At 50.4% G+C, this 12,532-nt stretch overlaps 1 protein-coding gene across 1 annotated transcript in view; it reads right to left on the reverse strand.

Moving 5' to 3' along the window:
- Positions 1-1,767: 1,767 nt before the first annotated feature.
- slit2 (slit homolog 2 (Drosophila)) overlaps positions 1,768-12,532 on the reverse strand; it is a 186,359-nt gene continuing 175,594 nt past the window's right edge. The window contains 4 exon segments of the mRNA XM_090188584.1: positions 1,768-6,688; positions 9,685-9,899; positions 10,636-10,793; positions 12,080-12,222. Coding sequence (XP_090044710.1) covers positions 6,423-6,688; positions 9,685-9,899; positions 10,636-10,793; positions 12,080-12,222 — 782 coding nt within the window. The 3' untranslated portion in view covers positions 1,768-6,422.

The raw sequence follows: 12,532 nt of genomic DNA on the forward strand, positions 1-12,532 counted from the left end.
AGTCTAGGGGTGAGTCCCAATAGTCTAGTGTAGTCTAGGGGTGAGTCTCAATAGTCCCTAGTTTAGTCTAGGGCGGAGTCTCTATAGTCTAGTGTAGTCTAGGGGTGAGTCTCCATAGTGTAGTCTAGGGGTGAGTTTCTATAGTGTAGTCTAGGGGTGAGTGTCAATAGTCTCTAGTGTAGTCTAGGGGTGAGTCTCAATAGTCTCTAGTGTAGTTTCAGGGTGTCTCTAATGTAGTCTAGGGGTGAGTCTCTATAGTCTAGTGTAGTCTAGGGGCGAGTCTCCATAGTGTAGTCTAGGGTTGAGTCTCCATAGTGTAGTCTAAGGGTGAGTCTCTATAGTGTAGTCTAGGGGTGAGTCTCTATAGTGTAGTCTAGGGGTGAGTCTCTATAGTCTAGTGTAGTCTAGGGGTGAGTCTCCATAGTGTAATCTAGGGGTGAGTGTCAATAGTCTCTAGTGTAGTCTAGGGGTGAGTCTCAATAGTCTCTAGTGTAGTCTAGGGGTGAGTCTCTATAGTCTAGTGTAGTCTAGGGGTGAGTCTCCATAGTGTAGTCAAGGGGTGAGTCTCTATAGTGTAGTCTAGGGGTGAGTGTCAATAGTCTCTAGTGTAGTCTAGGGGTCAGTCCCAATAGTGTCTAGTGTAGTCTAGTGCTGAGTCTCAATAGTATCTAGTGTAGTCTCGGGGTGAGTGTTAATAGTCTCTAGTTTAGTCTCGGGGTGAGTGTCAATAGTCTCTAGTGTAGTCTCGGGGTGAGTCTCAATAGTCTCTAGTGTAGTCTAGGGGTGAGTCTCAGTCGTCTCTAGTGTAGTCTCGGGGTGAGTCTCAGTAGTCTCTAGTGTAGTCTAGGGCTGAGTCTCAATAGTCTCTAGTGTAGTCCAGGGGTTGAGTCTCAATAGTCTAGGGTGTAGTCTCAATAGTCTAGGGTGTAGTCTAGGGGTGAGTTTCAATAGTCTCTAGTGTAGTCTCGGGGTGAGTGTCAATAGTCTCTAGTGTAGTCTAGGGGTAGGTCTCAATAGTTTCTAGTGTTGTCCAGGGGTGTTTCTCAATAGTCTAGTCTAGTCTAGGGGTGAGTCTCCATAGTGTAGTCTAGGGGTGAGTCTCTATAGTGTAGTCTTTGGGTGAGTCTCTATACTGTAGTCTAGGGGTGAGTCTCTATAGTCTAGTGAAGTCTAGGCGTGAGTCCCAATAGTCTAGTGAAGTCTAGGGGTGAGTCCCAATAGTCTAGTGAAGCCTAGGGGTGAGTCTCTATAGTCTAGTGTAGTCTAGGGATGAGTCTCTATAGTCTAGTGAAGTCTAGGGGTGAGTGTCTATAGTCTAGTGAAGTCTAGGGGTGAGTCCCAATAGTCTAGTGTAGTCTAGGGGTTAGTCCCAATAGTCTAGGGTTGAGTCCCAATAGTCCAGTTTAGTCTAGGGGTGAGTCCCAATAGTCTAGTATAGTCTAGGGTTGAGTCTCAATAGTCTAGTGAAGTCTAGGGTTGAGTCCCAATAGTCTAGTGTAGTCTAGGGTTGAGTCCCAATAGTCTAGTGTAGTCTAAGGGTGAGTCCCAATAGTCTCTAGTGTAGTCTAGGTGTGAGTCCCAATAGTCTCTAGTGTAGTCTAGGGGTGAGTCTCAGTAGTCTCTAGTGTAGTCTAGGGGTTGAGTCTCAATAGTTTATAGTATAGTCTAGGGGTGCGTCCCAATAGTCTAGTGTAGTATAGGAATGAATCTCAATAGTCTGGTGTAGTCTGGAGGTCAACGTTTTGTAAAGAAAGTAACATGCTGAGTCTGGAGGTAAATATTGTTGTTTAATAGACAAACACCTGCCAGGAACTGACATTAGTCTCGGGGGGGGGGGGGGGGGGGGTATAAAGCACAACGCACAGAGGAAGAGGGGGAGACATATTTATCTGTTACACAAGGAGGGAAGTCCCTACTGAGGGACAGGAAGTACTACGATCCATCCAGATCAGGATCCAAGTCTACGGTACAAAACCTTAGCAGCAACACGTTAAACATCGTCATAGTAACATCGGGTGGCTAACAAAGTAGTTTCATTTAGAAAAAAGTCACAGTTTTATTTTTAAGCAGAAATTGGTTAAAAAGTTATAAACGGTTCTAGGATCAGGTGATGTAATCTACACCATCAACATGTCTAGGATCAGGTGATGTAATCTACACCATCAACATGTCTAGGATCAGGTGATATAATCTAAACCATCAACATGTCTAGGATCAGGTGATGTTGCCATCAACACGTCTAGGATCAGGTGGTGTAATCTACACCATCAACATGTCTAGGATCAGGTGATGTAATCTAAACCATCAACATGTCTAGGATCAGGTGGTGTAATCTACACCATCAACATGTCTAGGATCAGGTGATGTAATCTAAACCATCAACATGTCTAGGATCAGGTGATGTTGTAATCTACACCATCAACATGTCTAGGATCAGGTGGTGTTGCCATCAACATGTCTAGGATCAGGTGATGTAATCTACACCATCAACATGTCTAGGATCAGGTGATGTTGTAACCTACACCATCAACATGTCTAGGATCAGATGGTGTTGTAATCTACACCATCAACATGTCTAGGATCAGGTGGTGTTGTAACCTAAACCATCAACATGTCTAGGATCAGATGGTGTTGTAATCTACACCATCAACATGTCTAGGACCAGGTGATGTAATCTAAACCATCAACATGTCTAGGATCAGGTGGTGATGTAATCTACACCAACATGTCTAGGATCAGGTGGTGATGTAATCTAAACCATCAACATGTCTAGGATCAGGTGTTGTAATCTAAACCATCAACATGTCTAGGATCAGGTGGTGTAATCTACACCATCAACATGTCTAGGATCAGGTGATGTTGTAATCTACACCACCAACATGTCTAGGATCAGGTGGTGTTGTAATCTACACCATCAACATGTCTAGGATCAGGTGATGAAATCTACACCATCAACATGTCTAGGATCAGGCAATGTTGTAATCTAACATCAACATGTCTAGGATCAGGTGATGTTGTAATCTAAACCATCAACATGTCTAGGATCAGGTGATGTAATCTACACCATCAACATGTCTAGGATCAGGTGGTGATGTAATCTACACCATCAACATGTCTAGGATCAGGTGATGTAATCTAAACCATCAACATGTCTAGGATCAGGTGGTGATGTAATCTAAACCATCAACATGTATAGGATCAGGTGTTGTAATCTACACCATCAACATGTCTAGGATCAGGTGATGTTGTAATCTACACCATCAACATGTCTAGGATCAGATGGTGTTGTAATCTACACCAACATTTCTAGGATCAGGTGGTGTTGTAATCTACACCATCAACATGTCTAGGATCAGGTGTTGTAATCTACACCATCAACATGTCTAGGATCAGGTGATGTAATCTACACCATCAACATATCTAGGATTAGGTGGTGTTGTAATCTACACCACCAACATGTCTAGGATCAAGTGGTGATGTAATCTACACCATCAACATGTCTAGGATCAGGTGATGTTGTAATCTACACCATCAACATGTCTAGGATCAGGTGGTGTTGCCATCAACACGTCTAGGATCAGGTGATGTAATCTAAACCATCAACATGTCTAGGATCAGGTGGTGTTGTAATCTACGCCATCAACATGTCTAGGATCAGGTGGTGTTGTAATCTACGCCATCAACATGTCTAGGATCAGGTGGTGTTGCCATCAACACGTCTAGGATCAGGTGATGTAATCTAAACCATCAACATGTCTAGGATCAGGTGTTGTAATCTAAACCATCAACATGTCTAGGATCAGGTGATGTAATCTACACCATCAACATGTCTAGGATCAGGTGATGTTGTAATCTACACCGTCAACATGTCTAGGATCAGGTGGTGTTGTAATCTACACCATCAACATGTCTAGGATCAGGTGTTGTTGCTATCAACATGTCTAGGATCAGGTGATGTAATCTACACCATCAACACGTCTAGGATCAGGTGATGTAATCTACACCATCAACATGTCTAGGATCAGGTGGTGTAATCTACACCGTCAACATGTCTAGGATCAGGCGATGTTGTAATCTACACCGTCAACATGTCTAGGATCAGGTGATGTAATCTAAACCATCAACATGTCTAGGATCAGGTGGTGTTGTAATCTAAACCATCAACATGTCTAGGATCAGGTGGTGTTGTAATCTAAACCATCAACATCTCTAGGATCAGGTGATGTAATCTAAACCATCAACATGTCTAGGATCAGGTGGTGTTGTAATCTAAACCATCAACATGTCTAGGATCAGGTGGTGTTGTAATCTAAACCATCAACATGTCTAGGATCAGGTGATGTAATGAACGTCAGATAAATGAACTATACACTTCTTATTACTCTTCATCATCAGCATCATCATGGCAATATACAAAGTCTGAGAAAACATGGCCACAGAAATACACAACAATGTCCTCAATCACAATGTCACATTTCTTTGAAGATTAAAATGTAACTAAGTCTTCTGGCAAAAAAAAAAAAATAATTAAAACACGATAGTTTTACTCAGTGGTCAAAACAACATCAAAGACTTCTCTCCAACCCCCCCCCCCCCAAAAAAAAACAAAAAAAAAAAATTAGGACATGATATGTTGTTAGTCAATCTAGTCAATCTTCCACTGCCTTTAATACAAAAATAAGAGAGTCAAATATAAATTAATATATATTAAAAGTCAGACAGGTTGTCACAGGAGAGGAGGCACTGAGGGGTTTAACCTAATTACTACCTTAACAAAACTACACCATCTACGTGTGTGTGTGTGTGTGTGTGTGTGTGTGTGTTTTGTGTGGATGAAAGGGTTCCCTCCGTCTCCCCCCTGACCTGAGACCAGAACACCTCCACCTAGTGGTGAGTGTGTAGTACTACGGTTAATAGGGTGGGTAACTCCTACAACACAGGAAACAGGAAGTACACAACAGGAAGTGGTCGTCCGTCAGTGGGGAACACCGCTCGTCATCACGAGTCATCGTGCCAAAAACGGAAAAAGAAGGAACAGAGTCTTGTTGAGTTTTTAAGTCTTTTTTTTCTCCGCTTGATAATAAAAATAAGTCCTTTTTTTTTTGCTGTATTTTACAATATAATTCAACATCTCCTCTGAGGCAGTGAGCCCACAGTCCAGCTGGCAATATTTCTGTTGTTTTTCTTTGTTTCGTCTTGACTTTTGGGGGGGGGGGGTTTACAAAAAGAAGAGGGATGAGGTCGGGATGAGGTCGGAGGAGGAGAGGGGGAGGGGGATAAGGTCGGAGGAGGAGAGGGGGATGAGGTCAGAGGGGGAGGGGGATGAGGTCGGAGGAGGAGAGAGGATGGGGATAAGGTCGGAGGAGGAGAGGGGGATGAGGTCAGAGGAGGAGAGGGGGATGAGGTCGGAGGATGAGAGGGGGATGAGGTCAGAGGGGGAGGGGGATGAGGTCGGAGGAGGAGAGGGGAGGGGGATAAGGTCGGAGCAGGAGAGGGGGATGAGGTCAGAGGAGGAGAGGGGGATAAGGTCAGAGGAGGAGAGGGTGATGAGGTCAGAGGAGGAGAGGGGAGGGGGATAAGGTCGGAGGAGGAGAGGGTGATGAGGTCAGAGGAGGAGAGGGGGATAAGGTCGGAGGAGGAGAGGGGGATGAGGTCAGAGGAGGAGAGGGTGATGAGGTCAGAGGAGGAGAGGGGAGGGGGATAAGGTCAGAGGAGGAGAGGGTGATGAGGTCAGAGGAGGAGAGGAGAGGGTGATGAGGTCAGAGGAGGAGAGGGGGAGGGGGATAAGGTCGGAGGAGGAGGAGAGGGGGATGAGGTCAGAGGGAGAGGGGGATGAGGTCGGAGGAGGAGAGGGGAGGGGGATAAGGTCGGAGCAGGAGAGGGGGATGAGGTCGGAGGATGAGAGGGGGATGAGGTCAGAGGAGGAGAGGTGGATGAGGTTGGAGGAGGAGAGGGGGATGGGGTCAGAGGGGGAGGGGGATGAGGTCGGAGGAGGAGAGGGGAGGGGGATAAGGTCGGAGGAGGAGAGGGGGATGAGGTCAGAGGAGGAGGGGGATGAGGTCGGAGGAGGAGAGGGGGAGGGGGATAAGGTCGGAGGAGGAGAGGGGGATGAGGTCAGAGGGGGAGGGGGATGAGGTCGGAGGAGGAGAGGGGGATGAGGTCAGAGGAGGAGAGGGGGAGGGGGATAAGGTCGGAGCAGGAGAGGGGGATGAGGTCGGAGGAGGAGAGGGGGATGAGGTCAGAGGAGGAGAGGGGAGGGGGATAAGGTCGGAGGAGGAGAGGGTGATGAGGTCAGAGGAGGAGAGGGGGAGAGAGAGATGAGGTCGGAGGAGGAGGAGAGGGGGATAGGTTTCCTTCCAGAGAGAGACAGGAGCAGGAACAGGAGGCGGAACCTTTCATCCCAGGGTAAAGGGGGGGACGTTTTACGAGGGAGGACACTTTGTACAGCCGCACTTCACCACCTTCTCCACTTCCTGTACGAAGGAGGAGCCGTCGGTGCAGTGGAAGGTGTATTTCCTGCGTTTGGAACGTAAAGGGGAGCAGCAGCCGCTCCCGCCCCCCCCTTCAGCCCCCTCCGGACAGGAGCCACGGCACTCTAGACGGGAGACCTTCTCCTGGGTTTCACACGCCGAATAGCCCCTCTGGAGCTGGTAGACAGCTCGGAGCCGTTCCCCTCGACAGACCACCTCTACAGGGGAAGAGAGAGAAGAAGGGTTTAGAGAGAGAGAGAAGATAGGCTTAGAGAGAGAGAGAGAGAGGGAGGGAAGATAGGCTTAGAGAGAGAGAGAGAGAGAGAGAGAGAGAAGATAGGCTTAGAGAGAGAGAGAGAGAGAGAGAGAGAAGAAGAAGAAGGGCTTAGAGAGAGAGAGAGAGAGAGAGAGAGAGAAGAAGGGCTTAGAGAGAGAGGGAGGGAGAGAGAGAGAGAAGGGCTTAGAGAGAGAGGGAGGGAGAGAGAGAAGAAGAGCTGAGAGAGAGAGAGAGAGAGGGAGGGAGAGAGAGAGAGAAGGGCTTAGAGAGAGAGGGAGGGAGAGAGAGAAGAAGAGCTGAGAGAGAGAGAGGGAGAAGAGCTGAGAGAGAGAGAGAGAAGAAGGGCTGAGAGAGAGGGAGGGAGAGAGAGAAGAAGAGCTGAGAGAGAGAGAGGGAGAAGAAGAGCTGAGAGAGAGAGAGAGAAGAAGGGCTGAGAGAGAGAGAGAGAGAGAAGAAGGGCTGAGAGAGAGAGAGAAGAAGGGCTGAGAGAGAGAGAGAGAGAAGAAGGGCTGAGAGAGAGAGAGAGAAGAAGGGCTGAGAGAGAGAGGGAGGGAGAGAGAAGAAGAGCTGAGAGAGAGAGAGGGAGAAGAAGAGCTGAGAGAGAGAGAGAGAAGAAGGGCTGAGAGAGAGAGGGAGGGAGAGAGAGAAGAAGAGCTGAGAGAGAGAGAGGGAGAAGAAGAGCTGAGAGAGAGAGAGAGAAGAAGGGCTGAGAGAGAGAGAGAGAGAGAAGAAGGGCTGAGAGAGAGAGAGAGAAGAAGGGCTGAGAGAGAGAGAGAGAAGAAGAAGGGCTGAGAGAGAGAGAGAGAGAAGGGCTGAGAGAGAGAGAGAGAGAAGGGCTGAGAGAGAGAGAGAGAGAAGAAGGGCTGAGAGAGTGAGAGAGAGAGAAGGGCTGAGAGAGAGAGAGAGAGAGAAGAAGGGCTGAGAGAGAGAGAGAGAGAGAAGGGCTGAGAGAGAGAGAGAAGAAGGGTTTAGAAAGAGAGGGGCGGTAGTTAGAGGAATAGATGACAGAGAGGGAGAGAGATGGGAGGAGGTGTGGATGGATGGATGGATGGATGGAAGGAAGGAAGGAAGGAAGGAAGGAAGGAAGGAAGGGAGGGAGGAAGGAAGGAAGGAAGGAAGGAGGGAGATAACGAAGGAACAAGGAAGGAAGAGTGTGAAAGGAGAGAGCAGAGGATGGGTGACTGAGGGTGGCTGATGGGTGGCGGGTGGCTGAGGTTGAAACAAGCTCATGTGGAACGGAAGATCTCCAATGTGATTGGCTGTGGAGGAGCATGGTCTCCAATGTGATTGGCTGTGGAGGAGCATGGTCTCCAATGTGATTGGCTGTGGAGGAGGATGGGTTAAGGAGAGGGGGTGGCGGGGCAAAGAGGGCTGACCTCTGACCTCTGACCCTGAGAATCTCACCTGGGTGACCCCTCTGCCGGGGGGCGGTGGATCAGAGGAGGCTGGGGCAGACAGACAGCAGAGAGTTAGAGCAGACAGACAGTTAAAACACTAGCAGACAGACAGCAGAGAGTTAAAGCAGACAGACAGCAGAGAGTTAGAGCAGACAGACAGGGTTAAAACACTAACAGACAGACAGCAGAGAGTTAGAGCAGACAGACAGATGAACACACAGACAGCAGAGAGTTAGAGCAGACAGACAGATGAACAGACAGACAGCAGAGAGTTAGAGCAGACAGACAGGGTTAAAACACTAACAGACAGACAGCAGAGAGTTAGAGCAGACAGACAGGGTTAAAACACTAACAGACAGACAGCAGAGAGTTAGAGCAGACAGACAGGGTTAAAACACTAACAGACAGACAGCAGAGAGTTAGAACAGACAGACAGATGAACAGACAGACAGCAGAGAGTTAGAGCAGACAGCCAGATGAACAGACAGACAGCAGAGAGTTAGAGCAGACAGACAGGGTTAAAACACTAACAGACAGACAGCAGAGAGTTAGAGCAGACAGACAGGGTTAAAACACTAACGGACAGACAGCAGAGAGTTAGAGCAGACAGACAGGGTTAAAACACTAACAGACAGACAGCAGAGAGTTAGATCAGACAGACAGATGAACAGACAGACAGCAGAGAGTTAGAGCAGACAGACAGATGAACAGACAGACAGCAGAGAGTTAGAGCAGACAGACAGTTAAAACACTAACAGACAGACAGCAGAGAGTTAGACCAGACAGACAGATGAACAGACAGACAGCAGAGAGTTAGAGCAGACAGACAGTTAAAACACTAACAGACAGACAGCAGAGAGTTAGACCAGACAGACAGATGAACAGACAGACAGCAGAGAGTTAGAGCAGACAGACAGTTAAAACACTAACAGACAGACAGCAGAGAGTTAGAGCAGACAGACAGTTAAAACACTAACAGACAGACAGCAGAGAGTTAGACCAGACAGACAGATGAACAGACAGACAGCAGAGAGTTAGAGCAGACAGACAGTTAAAACACTAACAGACAGACAGCAGAGAGTTAGACCAGACAGACAGATGAATAGACAGACAGCAGAGAGTTAGAGCAGACAGACAGTTAAAACACTAACAGACAGACAGCAGAGAGTTAGAGCAGACAGACAGTTAAAACACTAACAGACAGACAGCAGAGAGTTAGAGCAGACAGACAGATGAACAGACAGACAGCAGAGAGTTAGAGCAGACAGACAGTTAAAACACTAACAGACAGACAGCAGAGAGTTAGAGCAGACAGACAGGGTTAAAACACTAACAGACAGACAGCAGAGAGTTAGAGCAGACAGACAGTTAAAACACTAACAGACAGACAGCAGAGAGTTAGAGCAGACAGACAGGGTTAAAACACTAACAGACAGACAGCAGAGAGTTAGACCAGACAGACAGATGAACAGACAGACAGTGGCCAGATGAGACCGATGTGGAGACCTTCCCTCCCTCCCTCCCTCCCTCCCTCCCTCACCTCTGTCGCAGGCGTCCCCCGTGTATCCTGGGTTACATTGACAGTAGGCCTTGCCCAGGCCAGACAGCCTACATTTCCCATGTTTACATCTGGTCAGCTGACAGGGGTCCAGCACTTCCTGGTCTGCCTCGTCACACAGCACCCCGAGGAATCCTGGCTGGCAGCGACAGGAGTAGGAGTAGGAATTGATAGGAAGACATGAACCATGGATACACCTGCAGGAAGGAGGAGGGAGAGATGGGGGGGGGGGGGGGAGAGAGGAGGGGGAGGGAGAGGACGGAGAGAGAGAGAGATGGGGGAGGGAGAGGACGGAGAGAGAGAGAGAGATGGGGGAGGGAGAGGGGAGGGAGAGGAAGGAGAGAGAGAGAGATGGGGGAGGGAGAGGGGAGGGAGAGGAAGGAGAGAGAGAGAGATGGGAGAGGGGAGGGAGAGGAAGGAGAGAGAGAGAGATGGGGGAGGGAGAGGGGAGGGAGAGGAAGGAGAGAGAGAGAGATGGGGGAGGGAGAGGGGAGGGAGAGGAAGGAGAGAGAGAGAGATGGGGGTGGGAGAGGAAGGAGAGAGAGAGAGATGGGGGAGGGAGAGGGGAGGGAGAGGAAGGAGAGAGAGAGAGATGGGGGAGGGAGAGGGGAGGGAGAGGAAGGAGAGAGAGAGAGATGGGGGAGGGAGAGGGGAGGGAGAGGAAGGAGAGAGAGAGAGATGGGGGAGGGAGAGGGGAGGGAGAGGAAGGAGAGAGAGAGAGATGGGGGAGGGAGAGGGGAGGGAGAGGAAGGAGAGAGAGAGATATGGGGGAGGGAGAGGAAGGAGAGAGAGAGAGATGGGGGAGGGGGAGGAGAAATACAATTTAAATGGATCGCCACCCCTCCCTTCCCCTCACTCATTCCTCTCCATCCTCCCCCTCACCCTCACCCCCATCCTCCCCTCACCCATCACCCCCATCCCCAGTCCACTGACTTGTTCCCATCACAGGGGTTGTTGACCTGGTCCTGACAACGGTCTCCGGTCCATCCAGGGTGGCAGGTACAGGAGAAGCCTCTCTGACCGGTTGGGTGGCACTCACCCTGGCCACACACACCTGCCTGGCATGGCTGGCATCCAGCTTCGACCCCAGTCTGGAAAACACAACAGGGTTCAGTTTAGAGGAGGAACAGCTGGTTTATTCTTTGACATTGTCTCCGAACCAGCCTTTTCCAGGTGAGGGAAACCTCCTGGGTGTGTGTGTGTTTCCATGTGTGTAAAGATTAGAGTTTCATTTGGTTGGTTTTGCTGTATGTTTGATCTTCCTTCATAATGTCAGTGTTTCAATATATGTCCCTGCTCCAGTCTGACCCCCAGGTCCCTGCTCCAGTCTGACCCCCAGGTCCTGTCCCTGCTCCAGTCTGACCCCCAGGTACCTGCTCCAGCCTGACCCCCAGGTCCTGCACCTGTCCCTGCTCCAGTCTGACCCCCAGGTCCCTGCTCCAGTCTGACCCCCAGGTCCCTGCTCCAGCCTGACCCCCAGGTCCTGTCCCTGTCCCTGCTCCAGTCTGACCCCCAGGTCCCTGCTCCAAAATGACCCCCAGGTCCCTGCTCCAGTCTGACCCCCAGGTCCCTGCTCCAGTCTGACCCCAAGGTCCTGTCCCTGCTCCAGTCTGACCCCCAGGTCCTGTCCCTGCTACAGCCTGACCCCCAGGACCTGTCCCTGCTCCAGGCTGACCCCTAGGTCCTGTCCCTGCTCTAGTCTGACCCCCAGGTCCTGTCCCTGTCCCTGTTCCAGACTGACCCCCAGGTCACTGTTCCAGACTGACCCCCAGGTCCTGTCCCTGCTCCAGCCTGACTCCCAGGTCCTGTCCCTGCTCCAGCCTGACCCCCAGGTCCCTGCTCCAGTCTGACCCCCAGGTCCTGTCCCTGTCCCTGCTCCAGCCTGACCCCCAGGTCCCTGCTCCAGTCTGACCCCCAGGTCCTGTCCCTGCTCCAGCCTGACCCTCAGGTCCTGTCCCTGCTCCAGCCTGACTCCCAGGTCCTGTCCCTGCTCCAGTCTGATCCCCAGGTCCTGTCCCTGCTCCAGCCTGACCCCCAGGTCCTGTCCCTGCTCCAGACTGACCCACAGGTCCTGTACCTGCTCCAGTCTGACCCCCAGGTCCTGTACCTGTCCCTGCTCCAGTCTGACCCCCAGGTCCTGTACCTGTCCCTGCTCCAGTCTGACCCCCAGGTCCTGTCCCTGCTCCAGACTGACCCACAGGTCCTGTCCCTGCTCCAGTCTGACCCCCAGGTCCTGTACCTGTCCCTGCTCTAGTCTGACCCCCAGGTCCTGTACCTGTCCCTGCTCCAGTCTGACCCCCAGGTCCTGTCCCTGCTCCAGCCTGACGCCCAGGTCCTGTACCTGTCCCTGCTCCAGTCTGACCCCCAGGTCCTGTACCTGTCCCTGCTCCAGTCCGACCCCCAGATCCTGCAGCTGTCCGTTGATGTAGAGGTTCCTGAGACAGCCGTGGAAGCTGGTCCCGTTCTGCCCCCCAACTCCAGACTGCAGCGCTGCAGAGACTGACCAACGATCTGGCATACCTGGAGAGAGGGAGAGAGGGAGAGGGAGCGAGAGAGAGAGAGAGAGAGAGAGAGAGAGAGAGAGAGAGAGAGAGAGAGAGAGAGAGAGAGAGAGAGAGAGAGAAAGAGAAAGAGAGAAAGAGAGAGAGAGAGAGAGAGAGAGAGAGAGAGAGAGAGAGAAAGAGAAAGAGAGAGAGAAAGAGAGAAAGAGAGAGAGAGAGAGAGAGAGAGAGAGAGGGAGAGAGAGAGTTCTGTAAGTGTAATTATTACTGTTAATTTTTTATTGTTGATTTCACTGATGTTTATTATCTATTTTACTTGCTTTGGCAAT

Source organism: Oncorhynchus mykiss, chromosome 10, assembly GCF_057628025.1.
Source record: "Oncorhynchus mykiss isolate SJ-2025 chromosome 10, ASM5762802v1, whole genome shotgun sequence".
NCBI lineage: Eukaryota > Metazoa > Chordata > Actinopteri > Salmoniformes > Salmonidae > Oncorhynchus > Oncorhynchus mykiss.